The sequence below is a fragment of the Microcaecilia unicolor genome, chromosome 3, assembly GCF_901765095.1.
Source record: "Microcaecilia unicolor chromosome 3, aMicUni1.1, whole genome shotgun sequence".
Taxonomy (NCBI): Eukaryota; Metazoa; Chordata; class Amphibia; order Gymnophiona; family Siphonopidae; genus Microcaecilia; species Microcaecilia unicolor.
Window position 1 is genome coordinate 149,711,709 of NC_044033.1, and position 14,401 is coordinate 149,726,109.

The following is a 14,401-nucleotide window of genomic DNA, read 5'->3' on the forward strand; positions in this document are numbered from 1 at the left end:
GGTAGTGTTGTACATTTGTGGGTAGTGGGTTTTGGGGGAGGGAGGTTGGGAGCTCAGCACCTGTGGTAAGGGAGCTATGCATGTGGGAGCTATTTCTGAAGTCCACTGCACTGACCTAGGGTGCCCAGTTGGTGTCCTGGCATATCAGGGGGGCCAGTGTACTACCAATCCTGGCCCCTCCCACGACCAAATGGCTCGGATTAGGACGTTTTTGAGCTGGGCGTTTTTAGTTTCCATTATCGCTAAAAAAAACAAACGCCCAGCTCAAAAACGTCCATTTTTTTGAAAATACGGTTTGGCCCGCCCCTTCACGGACCTGTTCTCAGAGATAAACACCCATGGAGATAGGCGTTTGCGTTCGATTATGCCCCTTCACATGTTCTTGTATACGGTGTGAACCATTTTTCCGCCATTTTTGCGATAGGTTTAGTTTGTAGTGGTCGGTCCATGGTGTTTCTGTCCATTTAATTTCTGTTATTATTAGGTTCTGGTCTGTGGACAGATTGTGTGAGATGAGGTCGAGTGTGTGCCCTTTGACATGGGTTGCTTGCATGTGTGGCCATTTAAGATCCCATGAGTGGAGGAATTCCTTGCATTCTCGTGTGTTGGTAGAGTTTGGGTCTTCTAGGTGGAGGTTAATGTCTCCTAATACTAGTATATTGGAGTTGGTTACACAAGTGTTTGAAATGAAGTCCATTTATTTATTTACGTCAATTTATGATGAGGTTTGCACACATGTCAGGAGGAATTTTGGTCCACTCCTCTTTGCAGATCATCTCTAAATCATTAAGAGTTCTGGGCTGTCGCTTGGCAACTCGCAGCTTCAGCTCCCTGCATAAGTTTTCAATGGGATTAAGGTCTGGTGACTGGCTAGGCCACTCCATGACCCTAATGTGCTTCTTCCTGAGCCACTCCTTTGTTGCCTTGGCTGTATGTTTTGGGTCATTGTCGTGCTGGAAGACCCAGCCATGACCCATTTTTAAGGCCCTGGCGGAGGGAAGGAGGTTGTCACTCAGAATTGTACGGTACATGGCCCCATCCATTCTCCCATTGATGCGGTGAAGTAGTCCTGTGCCCTTAGCAGAGAAACACCCCCAAAACATAACATTTCCACCTCCATGCTTGACAGTGGGGACGGTGTTCTTTGGGTCATAGGCAGCATTTCTCTTCCTCCAAACACGGCGAGTTGAGTTCATGCCAAAGAGCTCAATTTTTGTCTCATCTGACCACAGCACCTTCTCCCAATCACTCTCGGCATCATCCAGGTGTTCACTGGCAAACTTCAGACGGGCCGTCACATGTGCCTTCCGGAGCAGGGGGACCTTGCGGGCACTGCAGGATTGCAATCCGTTATGTCGTAATGTGTTACCAATGGTTTTCGTGGTGACAGTGGTCCCAGCTGCCTTGAGATCATTGACAAGTTCCCCCCTTGTAGTTGTAGGCTGATTTCTAACCTTCCTCATGATCAAGGATACCCCACGAGGTGAGATTTTGCGTGGAGCCCCAGATCTTTGTCGATTGACAGTCATTTTGTACTTCTTCCATTTTCTTACTATGGCACCAACAGTTGTCTCCTTCTCGCCCAGCGTCTTACTGATGGTTTTGTAGCCCGTTCCAGCCTTGTGCAGGTGTATGATCTTGTCCCTGACATCCTTAGACAGCTCCTTGCTCTTGGCCATTTTGTAGAGGTTAGAGTCTGACTGATTCACTGAGTCTGTGGACAGGTGTCTTTCATACAGGTGACCATTGCCGACAGCTGTCTGTCATGCAGGTAACGAGTTGATTTGGAGCATCTACCTGGTCTGTAGGGGCCAGATCTCTTACTGGTTGGTGGGGGATCAAATACTTATTTCCCTCTGCAGAATGCAAATAAATTCATATACTTTCCACAATGTGATTTTCCGGATTTAATTTGTGATGTGCTATCTCTCACTGTTACCAATAACCTACCCTTCAATTATGGGCTGCTCATGTCTTTGTCAGTGGGCAAACTTACAAAATCAGCAAGGGATCAAATACTTATTTCCACCACTGTATGTACAGTTTGGACAAACAATGAAGTTGGTCTGGCCTTCGTTCCAATTACCTGGAGGTCTGTAAAACAAGACACAATTCACATGATTGCGTAGGGGTTTGTTGTGGATTCTGATTGAGGCAATTTCAAGTTGAGGTGTTATGGACTCGGCAGTGGTTTCGGTGGTAAAAGTGGGACCGATAGATTAGTGCTATGCCTCCACCTCTCTTTTCTTTTCTGGTACAGTGTGTGATTTTGTATCCTGGAGGGCACAGGTCTAGGATTATAGGGTCCTTTTGGGCATGGATCCAAGTTTCAGTGAGGAAGAGTAGGTTGAGGTTTCTGACATGATCCAGTCTGTTAGTATTGCTGTTTTATTTACAGCGGATCTGGCGTTGACGTGGTCCACTTAAATTGTCTGGAATGGGTCTTCTGTATTTGGTGTTAAGTGGACTTTTGTTAGTTGTCATTTCTTTGTTGAGGTGAGTTTGTTTGGGCCCTTCTTTCCCTTCTGTTGTGGTTGTTCGCATATAAGTGTTCTTCCTTTGTTTAGGTTGTTAACAGTTTGGTGAGGTGTGGTGTATTTGATCAATCTATGATGATTGTGTAGTATGGGTATGATGTTGTTTTCTGCAAGTGGGGTGGTTAGTGTTAAGTGGATCAGTGTTAGGGAGTAGATTATTAGGAGTAGTTTGAGGGTATTCATTATGGTATATATTTCCTGTGGTTTCTATTAAGACCGTGTTGCCCCAATCTGCTCTCCTCACAAGCCTGCCTTCTCCGGTTGATCAAATGCAATGCAAAAGGCTCCTTCTCAGGCACGCCCGTCCTGCTAAATGTGTCTTCAGTTCACTAGCAATTATTCAGTTTTTACTTTGGTTTTTACTGTCAGGCCTTTCAACCCTTGTCAGTTGTAAAGTCTCAATATCTCGAATTATAATTGGCACTTTACTCACGTTCTGGTGATCGGACGCTTTGCCCAGGGCACAGAGACTCTGCAACCCTGGGAGCTGTGTCTATGTTGGAGGTAGACACCAGAGGGGGGCAGAAGCCCCAGGCTGCTGCTACTGCTTTGCTCTGAGCCCCTCGGAGCCTGTCTCCGGGGCCTCCGCCGCGTTGCCCCTTCTCCTCTTGTTGCTGCTGCGCTCTGGTCTCAGTGCTGTCGACTGAGCCCTCAGCGGTTCCCTCACGCCTACATAACTCCCATGCTCCTGGGGCAGCTCCACCAGACAGTGCTCCCCTTTCCTGCTGCTGTCTGAGGAACCGGCGGGCGGACGGGCGAGGAGGCAGAGCCGGGCGCACGACCGCTTTCACACAGCCCGTGCGGTCCCCCGTGGGAGAGGCTTAATCGTCTCTCTCTGCTCTGGGTGGGCGGGTGGGTAAGGAGGCAGAGTCGGGTGCGCGGTGGCTGTTCTGCGAGCCTCGTGTGGTCCCCCGTGGGGAGAGGTTTGGATGCCTCTCCCTGCTCCGAGGGCGACAGCGGTGCCATTTGCTGGACCCGCACAGGCTCCCCGAGCGCCATCTGCTGCCTCGTGCGGTCCCCCGTGAGGGGCAATTCAGACTGGTGCCCGATTAACTCAGCACAAGTTAGGGGATTAATTTAAAGAAAGTTGCAAATGAGGTCAGGAAGGTGATTGAATATTATCTTAGCTAGGGTGGGAGTGGGTAAACATGTCCTGCTATAGCATGTGCAGCTGGTGTCATTTACTTCTTCCATTAAATGCCTGGTTGATGAGCCAAGCTTTCACCTCAATTCATGTCCTCTAGTTCTAGCGCCTTCCCATCTCTGGAAAAGATTTGTTTGCAGATTAATACTTTTCAAATATTTGAACGTCTGTATCATTTCACGCCTGTTTCTCCTTTCCTCCAGGGTATTCATGTTCAGGTCAGTAAGTCTCTCCTTGTACATCTTGCAACGCAAATCCCATACCATTTTTGTCGCTTTTCTTTGAACCACTTCAAGTCTTTTTACATCCTCAGTAAGATATGGCCTCCAAAACTGAACACAATAATAATCCAAGTGGGGCCTCACCAATGACTTGTAGAGGGACATCACCACCACCTTTCTTCTACTGGTTATACCCCTCTCTTGGCAGGTAAATATCCTTATGACCATGGTCACCGCCTTGTCGCATTGTTTCATCACCTTCAGGTACTCGCATACCATCACCCTAAGGTCCCTCTCCCTAGCCGAGCTTACCAATCTCTCCCCTCCTATCTGGTGTATCTCTTTTGGATTTCTGAACCCCAAGTGCATCACTCTGCATTTCTTGGCATTAAATTTTAACTGCTCATATCAATTAGAAACCCTTGAAAATATTTTTTTCTTTTTTTATATATATGCTCTTTAATTCCACTACTATATAATACTACTATCAAGAGCTACCTTTAAGTAGCTAAATACTAAATTAAACAGTGCTCAGTAGTGCATATTATCAATCACTCCGAATGACTGGATATATAATATGATCATCCGTACATCACTGCACTGTGGCCCTCCCTACCTCCAGTTTCTGGCATAAAAGTCTTTTTTTGATTGTAAATACTTGTTAATCAAACCGCAAAGTACTTATCTGGAGATGGTGACCTGGGTCACCGCTTTCATGAACGTGACGTAATCATCTACGTTTATCATTCACTCTGGAAAACGGATTACGTCACGTTCATGAAAGCGGTGACCCAGGTCACCATCTCCAGATAAGTACTTTGCAGTTTGATTAACAAGTAATTTTCCTACAACCTTTGCCCTGGTGTGGACAATTGGAAAAACTTCCCCCATGGTATTCAGAATGCAGCACCATCATATAAAGCATAAATGGTTTTCTTTTCCATTTCTTACTGACAAATAGAAATGGAAAGCAAGTCCCCTTCGATGCTCTCACCTTGCCATCTCCCCCTCGCTTCCGCTGGAGTCTCTCCACATCATCTATCTCGTAGACTTTGATCTCAAAGGGCTCACCCATCCCTCTCTGGGCATTTCGCATTGGGCCGTCCACCCAGCGGACTCCTGGGCTGTTGGCAGGTTTTCTTACTGGGGAAGTTGCGTCAAGTGACAATGCTGGAATGAGCCTCCTTCTTTGAGAACCTAAGAAAATATATGTATTTGGTCATTCATTGGTAAAGATATTGAAAATATAATTTAAAAACTCTTCTAAAGTTGCATCATTTAAAGTATTGTTATAATACCATATCTAGCCAGAAAGCTGGCTATCTTCTGTTTACCCATCAGGCTAGAAGATTTGAGGAAAAAAAATAAATCTGGGCACTTGCTGGCACAGTGTTTGAAGGCAAGGAAAAACGGAAACAGAATCCAGTCTATACTAACACTTATGTGTTCTACTGCCTACAATGATAAAGATATTATTAAAAAATTCAATCTGTACTATTTGGAATTCACTTTGGCAGTCTCCTCCTCTCTGGAACATGGAAAAGTGTTCTTAAGAGGTCTGACTCTACCCATCCTCTCACTGTAACATTTTGTTATGTGTATTTTGTTTATCTGCTGAGAATTGCAGATCATGCGGAATATAATTTTTTTAAGTAGTTAAACAAACAAACAGAACCCTTAGAGGAGGCAATATGTGAGTATGAGATCAAAGGAACTATAAAATCTCCACCCCTTAGGTCCCAATAGATTTTCAGTTGAGTTCTATAGAGCTTTCTTAATCAGCTTATACTGGGAATTCTTAAACACTGTTGCCAAATTCTTTACAGAAGCAAAGATCACTGTGGGGCCCTTTTACAAAGGTGCATAGGCGCCTATGCACATCCAATGCGTGCCAAATTGGCACTACCGCCCGGCTACCGCATGCCCTGGGCTGTAATTCCATTTTTGGTGTGTACCCAAAAGACGTGGTAGAAAATATTTTCTGTTTTCTACCCCAGGGTGCTTACCCTGCAGTAATCAGCAGTTAGCGCTAAGTTAACGGGTGACATTAAGGTCTCAGGCCAAAAATGGATGCACGCTGGTTTTCCTTATGCTGCACATCCATTTTTCAGCACATTAAAAAAATCCCTTTTTTTTCAGGTGCACCCAAAACACATGCCTACACCAGCGCAGGCCACTTTTGGGCGCGCCTTAGTAAAAGGGCCCCTGTATTGGAAAAATTGAGCAAAGACTTTCACTAATTTAATAATATGGATAGACCAAAAGTCAGCTAGACTACTGTAATATCGCCTATTTGGTCAGTACAAAATATCTACAAAAAAGGATCTAAACTATTCAAAATACAGTTCTTCGTTTGATTTTTCTCTGAAAAATCAGATAGATTGTCCCAGTATTATAATATATTACATTGGCGACCTGTGGAGGCGAGGATTTTATTTACATTGTCATGTTTTCTTATATAAAATTTTATATGGTTTGATTCCTTCCTATTTTCATGGCTATTTTAAGATAATGGAAGGAAAGAAGAATTACAGAAAAGGGAATGATAATTTTTTCCCCATCACCTAAATGTATAAAAAAGTCAAAACATTTTGACAACCTTCTGGATTTTCAGGCTGCAACACTTGGGAAAGATTTCGCCTATAATTAGTCTGTCTTCTTCAAAAGGGGAATTTCGATCAAATGTTAAAATCTTTCAGTTTAGAAAGTATGTTTGAACTCCTTCATAATTTGATAATTGATGAGATTTTTTTTTAAACTTTATTGGTTGTTTTATTATTGTAATTCCTGGACCTGACCATTTCTTGTTTTTTTGCTAACCACTCTGAACTGCAAGGCTTGATTGGGATATAAACTTTGTTGTTGTTGTTATTATTATTGAACTGTAAAATGTATGCAGATTCTCATGTAGAGGTTAAATAAAGTCCTATATAATATAATCCATTGAGGTCTGCCATTGGCCCAGAATTTGAAAGTCCCTATGTTAGCAGTCTGTCTGAGTGCCAAAAAGGCATTTGATCATAATGAATGGGCTTACTTATTCCATGACATTTGTTGGTATGGTTTTGGCATGTCTTTTTTCAAATGATCCAGCTTTTGTAGAAACACCTAGTACTCTCCTTTCAGTTCAAATCTTCTTACAAAAGACCTCACGACACAGTTGCCCATTATCACCTCTTCTATTCAATGTAGCCCAAGAATATTTGACTCTAGCTATCAATCAAGATTCTGTAATAATAGAGGTAAAGACCTCTATGACTCACTATGAAATTTATATTTATGCTGATGACATTATGGCCTATGTTACCATCAGACCTATTATTAGACCACTGGAACTCACTGAAAATCTTTCCTGTATCTCTGGCTATAACAAACTGGGACAAATCATAAGCTCTTCCAATAAATATATGACTAAGGAACTTATTACACCCTTCTCCTTCCATTGGAATAAGGATGTTATGTTATGTGGGAGTATGGTTCTTTCTAACATTGGAAGCAACTTGATTTTTAAAAGCAGCTGAGCCATATTCTGTTGCTAGAGACCTTCTCAAATGGTCTCCGCTATACGTCTTAGTGGAATAGTTATTTTTCCCAAATTCAGTTACATTCTGAGCTCAGTTTCTCTCCTGTTCTTTCTTAACTTTTAGTACATAAGAAATTAGAAGCTTCACTGCCCAGATTTCTCTTGAAAAATAAAACTCCTAGCACTGCACTGTATTAACTGAATTTAGTTCACATTTCTAAGTGGTGCAAATTTCCCACATTTCTACTTATACTACTAGGCATTCATACTTTGTCAGGAACTTGGTTTCAACAAAAAATGTTAAAACCTGTGTAGCTGTTGGTGGAGGACTTGATCCCTAGCCACTTAGCTCCTGGTATTAGCATTTCCATACAATTATAAGAAATGTTGGTACTTATCAATTGATGTATTTAAATGTATTTATTTATTTATTTTATTGCATTTGTATCCCACATTCCCCCACCTATTTGCAGGCTCAATGTGGCTTACATAGATCTGTTGACATTATCGTAACAAGATATCAGATACAATTAGTAATTGACTACTCTGTAGTAAATTGACTACTCTAGTTTCTATGGTCTTTATTATTTTTGTTTTGGGTATTTTAATCTTCACAAAATAAAATCTCAACCTCCTGGAAATCTTGGCAAGATAAATGCATCTGGACTATAGGTCAGTTACTTACTGGGGACTAACCTAAATCCATTAGGGAACTGCAGGTGAATTAGACCTTCCACAGAAACACTTTTTAAAAATGTCACCAACTCTATTATTGTCTAAAGACTAATATGGTTTATCCCAGTATTATAACTGAGAACAGGACTCTAGAGAAAAATCTGTAAAAAATATAGTACTTCCAATCATGCAACTTCTCATTTACTGTATGAGTTGTTACAAGCTAAGATACCAAACCATTGCATAGGCATGGAAAAAGGTTTTGGAAATGGAGATGAAGGAGAGATTGTCATCTGAACTGTTGGAGAAATTCCAGGATTCCTCAAACTGGGTCTCTTTACCCGTTTCTTTATCCAATCTTTTTACTTCATAGCCCCTTGGACAATATGGTCCCCTTGTAAGGTGACTAAAGTTTATAAGAATGCAAAGCCCAACTGTTGGTCAGGTATGTTTGGGAAAGACATATTGTCACATATGCTAATTTATTGTGGAAATCTTAGCTCATGCTGGTTTCAGGTGTGGTACCCTATCAGTTCCATAATATAACTGAATGAGACACTAACATATTGGACTGTAATATGAAAGCCATTATTAGTCCAATCTAAACAAAAGGCCAAACCTTTTAGATTTCCTGTTCATTCTGTGTTGAAGGTACTGTAATTTTGAATCACTGTAATGTTGATGCGGTACCACATCTATCTATCTATCTATCTATCTATCTATCTATCTATCTATCTATCTATCTATCTATCTAGTATTATACAACATCCCAAATCTTTTTTTATTTACTGATACATATATATCATAATATTTCATACTTTGGATCCTTAGGGGTCCTTTTACTAAGGTGCGCTGAAAAATGGCTTGCAGTAGTGCAGGCACGGGTTTTGGCTGCGCGCCAATCCATTTTCCAGCGCACCTGTAAAAAAGCCCTTTTTTAAATTTTTGCCGAAAATGTAAGTGCGGCGAAATCAAAATTGCTGGGCGTCCATTTTGGATCTGCGACCTTACTGCCAGTCATTGACCTAGCAGTAAAATCTTGCGGTAACTGGCTGGTAATGACCTACATGCGCCAAATGCCAATTGTCGTGCGTCTGATACGCGCAACTGAAATTATTTTTCGGCTGCGCAGCAAAAATGAAATTACCATAACAGCGTAACTCCATTTTGGCACGTGTTGGGTGCCCGGTGCAGGTAAACGCTTACACAGCTTAGAAAAAGGGCCCATTAGTCATTTTAGCAAAGAGATTGACAAATGAAATATTCTGGAATATTATAAATTACGTGCATCCCTGCCACACATAGAGGGGCATAATCGAAAGGGGAGCCCAAATTTTCCTGAGGACGTCCTCGCAGCACGTCCCGGCGAAGAGGCGGGGAAACTCATATTATCGAAACAAGATGGGCGTCTATCTTTCGTTTCGATAATACGGTCAAGGACGCCGAAATTGTGAAATTTAGGTCGACCTTAGAGATGGTCGTCCCCGATTTTCGGCGATAATGGAAACCGAGGACGCCCATCTCAGAAATGACCAAATCCAAGCCATTTGGTTGTGGGAAGAGCCAGCATTCGTGCTTCCAGGTGCATAGCTCCATTACCTTGTGTGCTGAGCTCCACAAAACTGACTCCCCACAACTGTACACCACTATCATAGCCCTTATGGGTGAAGGGGGGCACCTACATGTGGGTACAGTGGGTTTCTGGTGGGTTTTGAAGGGCTCACATTTACCACCACAAGTGTAACAAGTGGGGGGGGGGGGGGGATGGGCCTGGGTCCGACTCCCTGAAGTGCACTGCACCCACTAAAACTGCTCCAGGGACCTGCATACTGCTGTCATGGACCTGGGTATGATATTTGAGGCTGGCATAGAGGCTGGCAAAAAAACATTTTTAATTTTTTTTGAGGGTGGGAGGGGGATAGTGACCACTGGGGGAGTAAGGGGAGGTCATCCCCGATTCCCTCCGGTGGTCATCTGGTCATTTAGGGCACATTTGTGAGGCTTGGTTATAAGAAAACAAGTACCAGGTAAAGTCATCCAAGTGTTCTTCAGGGACGCCCTTCTTTTTTCCATTATCGGTTGAGGATGCCCATGTGTTAGGCACGCCCCAGTCCCACCTTCGCTACACCTCTGACACGCCCCCTTGACCTTTGGTCGTCCCTGTGACGGAAAGCAGTTGAGGACGCTCAAAATCGGCTTTCGATTATGCAGATTTGGGCGACCCTGGGAGAAGGACGCCCATCTTCCGATTTGTGTCGAAAGATGTGTGCCCTTCTCTTTTGAAAATAAGCCTGATAGGCATGTACTTTTACACCAGCTCTATGGTTGGCATAAGTTCATGCACTTAAATGTTAAGCACGCTAATACTTGGTTAATTTGGCATTCTATATTCAGACCGTGAGAGGCAGTTCAGCTAACTCCCGCGGTCAGTGGTGAGACCGGATATTCAATGCCAGGCCGTTTCCAGTGACCGGCATTGAATATTCGGATTATTTTTGGCCAGTTTAAACTTAACCGGCCAAGCTTATATTCAGCACTAGCTGGTTAAGTTTATAGCGGCCAAAGATAGGCCTGCTATTTCAGTGGCCCAATTTGGCCGCTAAATGGTTATCTCCCGCTGAATAATCGTAAATAGCTGGTTAAGGGCTATTTAACTGGCCAGGAGCCATTCCTGGCTGGTGCCTATTTTACCTTACAAAATAGGTTCTGGGTGCCCAATCAGAGGCATTCAGTTATAAAATTGGCCCCAATTTGCTTATCTTATACAATTTACATTTATTATCCATGATGACTTGGAGTAAATTCAAGCATTTGGCACTAAACAAAAGTCAAAAATCAAAAACTGTTGAGAGTGTATATGAATATAGAAACTATCAAACAAAAACACTCTATAATATTATGGTAGATTTGGCACGTTAATCAACTGTATATGGATATGTATATCTTTTATAAAATTAGCCTCTGGAAGTTTTTACTCTGTTGGTTTTTTTGGAAGGTGGAGGAGCCTATGATGCTAGCCAATACAGTGGTGTCCTATTCTAAAGGTACCCTGGGCTTTTGAGGCTAATTTTATAAAAGATATACATATCCATATACAATTGATTCAAGTGCCAAATCTACCATAATATTATAGAGTGTTTTTACTAAACAGAAGTGCCAAATACAATACAATGCAATACAACAGCCCATTGTGGTTAGTATGCTAATTCATAAGAGAGTCTGTGAGAACTCTTCAGTCACAAGGTCAGGGCCTGTTGTCCATTCCTTCTTTGCAAGTGGAAGAGAAGTTGCAGACACAGAATCGTTTTTTGAGGCCCTACCTTTGGAATACCTTACCTTTAGACCTAAACTTGATGTCTGATGTGAAAGACTTTCAAAAGCAGTCAAAAACTTGGATGTTTGAGATCTGATGCATAGAATAAATAGTTTACAACTATAAGAATTGGAAGTTTGGATATTAAAACTTCTGATACCTCTGCTTTATCAGTGATGCATAATCAGGGCTTTTTTTGAGGGGGTACTTGAGTACCGGCACCTTTTCCGTTGTCTCCTAAAATTGACCCATGATCCCTAAGTTTTAATGAAAGAGCTCAGGCTCTACACGCCAATTCTGCCTTTTCAGATTCTGTGACTGGTTGCAGGGTCCTGGCTATTGTGGGGTGGGTCCCTCAGTGATCATCCCACCCCTGAAGGGTAGCCTGGCATTTGAGTACTGGCACCTTTTTTGCTAGAAAACACGCACTGTGCATACTAGTGGGGAAGGCTATGTGGATAAAAATTGCGCTGAAGCATTTGAGGTTATTTGAACAACTGCAATAAGGTATGAATTATGAAGCAGCTTTGTTGAGATACAGCCTTAGATTTATTCCTGCCACAGACATAGGAAAAGTTTGTCATCTCGTGCCAGTTTTCAGTAAATTTGGACAGATCACCATAATACACAAAAGGCAACCATAAAATTAGATAGGGCATTAGATTTAGGACAAAACGTTCACCTAAACCTAACCAGCCAAGATTTGAATTTTTTAGGTTAGGTTCTCAGCACCTCAGCCCCCTTAACAATTCACCCCTATATAAATGTTAAGTAAAAAATGAACCTTACCCTGGGAGTGATGTACTGCAAACATAGGGGGAGAGTGGGAATTCAAATACTGAATCCCAGCTTATGACAGCAGAACATTGGCACTGGGCCTAAGAACATATTTCAGTTATGTGAGTCAGCTTGGATAAAATCCAAAACCCATCCAAAATAAGGCAAAGAAAATTTCTTTCATCTCTATATTTATCTAGTTCAGCTCATTCTGACCAGTTTGGATGTAGATTTGTATAGAATCAGCCTTATGTTAAATGTTTACTTTAAAGAAACAAATAATCCTGGAGTCATATTTGACCCAGGCTGAAACTGACAAATTAAATTCAAGCAGATCAGACTTAGATAGTTGTAAATTTTACTACGGATTTTAAACCTTTTTGGAAAACATTCAACCATATCTAGTTTTAACACACTACTTCTTCTGCTAAAGCATAAACAGAGTCTGAGGACCTTATCTTTTACCAAACCTATGAAATGTAATGTATGCAAAGGATAATAAATATGATTTTACTAACAAAAGAATTCTGAAAACCAGAAGAGAGATTTTTTTTATTCTTGTACTGACATAAATCTATGAGCCTACAAGATAGTCTCAAAGAAGATGACTCATCAAACAGGCTTAGGCTGAGTTCACTGGAGAGAGGAGTCTGTCATAATGTCAACCTCAGGGGCTTTTTTCCTCACACACTTACTCCTTTCAAGGGTCTTCTGCAGGTAGAATTTTACTATTAAACTGCAAATGGAAACAAAGTTCAACTCTACTCTCTCTCTCCATCCCCCACGCTCATTTTCTTTCTCATAATGTCATCTTTGCCTGTCCAGATCACATCAGAATAATAATAATCATAGTGATAATAGAATTGATTAAAAACAGCTGGAAAAAAATAACAAACCATTGTGATTTACGAATTAGAATACAAAAGACTTTGGAGTGAAAAATCAATGGTAATATGGAGCTATTGGAGCGATATCAACTGGACTTCCAAAATACTTGAACCGGATCATGGATTTTCATGTATTTCTTTGTATTAACTATTACTTTGAACTACTTTATTTAAACAAGTATTGTAAACCATGCAGATATTTGTTTTGAGGCACAATAAATGATAAATGACCTTCAAACCTAGAAACTTTCTGCCCAATATTCAAAGCGATTTAAGCAGGAAAGAAGTCTCCTGGCCATTTAAATTGCTTGGTCAGGGCTAACTGGCACTATTCAGCGGTACTTAACTGGACAGTGCCGCTGAACATTGCCACTAAACAGCCAACTCTTAACAGGTGAGATTAGGGGTGGGCCGGGGACAAAGACTGGGTGGAGCATTGCCTTAGCCAGTTAACAGCGATATTCAGACTGCTAATCATAAAGGGTTCCTTTAACCAAGATGTGGTTAAAGGAGGCCTGCGTCAGCATCCGTGTGTGTTTTTTACGCACACTGAGGCTCCCTTTTACTGCAGCAGGTAAAAGGCTGTCTTGATGGTTGAAAAGAAATGGGTATGCGGTAGATGAACCACTTGCCGAACGGCCATTTCGGGGGGGGGGGGGGGGGGGGGGGAGAACTTACCACCACCCACTGAGGTGGCAGTAAGGGCTACAACCAGGTAAGCACTGGCGCTACAAAAATAGAAATATTTTTGCAGCGCTGGAAATGGCACATACTGGGGTTGGGAACTACCTCTGGGCTCCTAAGGTAGCCTGGCGGGAAGTTCCGGAATAGCGAGCTTACCAAATCTTAGTAAAAGGGCCCCAAAGCTAGGACAGAAAAAGTGCTGTCCTCCTATCAACAGGCTAATTACATTTACAATGATCCTTCTCAGTTGGAGGCTTTTCTTATGAATAAGTAGTTTGTCCTTTTTCTTTCTACGGAAGTTGGGTAAATAGTTGAGAGAAGTTAATATCATCTATGTAACCCAATAATATTAGTTTTTTTTTTCTCTCCTTTTCTGTATATTTTGGTCAATATCCCAGGATGTGTGGTTTTTTTTTAAAATTTTACTAGGTGTTTTTCCTTCCAGTTGATGATGGAAAGTTCTATTTGGTTTTGAAATTTAATTTGTCTGCTTTGTAATTGCTAAATTTTAATTTAAAAAAAAGAAGAAAAAATGCTGTCCTACTTTATGTGTTGAGATTAACTGGCCACTAGGCTGAATATTGGCCGGTGTCCAGTTAAACTCACATAGGGTCTGTCGGGCCCCCCTTATGATTTCTCC

The 14,401-nt window shown here is 41.8% G+C and overlaps 1 protein-coding gene across 1 annotated transcript in view; it reads right to left on the reverse strand.

Moving 5' to 3' along the window:
• The window catches only part of KIF26B (kinesin family member 26B), a 799,934-nt gene that overhangs the window by 15,425 nt on the left and 770,108 nt on the right, over positions 1 to 14,401 (reverse strand). Inside the window, exon 13 of the mRNA XM_030196461.1 lies at positions 4,897 to 5,099. Coding sequence (XP_030052321.1) covers positions 4,897 to 5,099 — 203 coding nt within the window. The remainder of the gene's footprint in view (positions 1 to 4,896; positions 5,100 to 14,401) is intronic.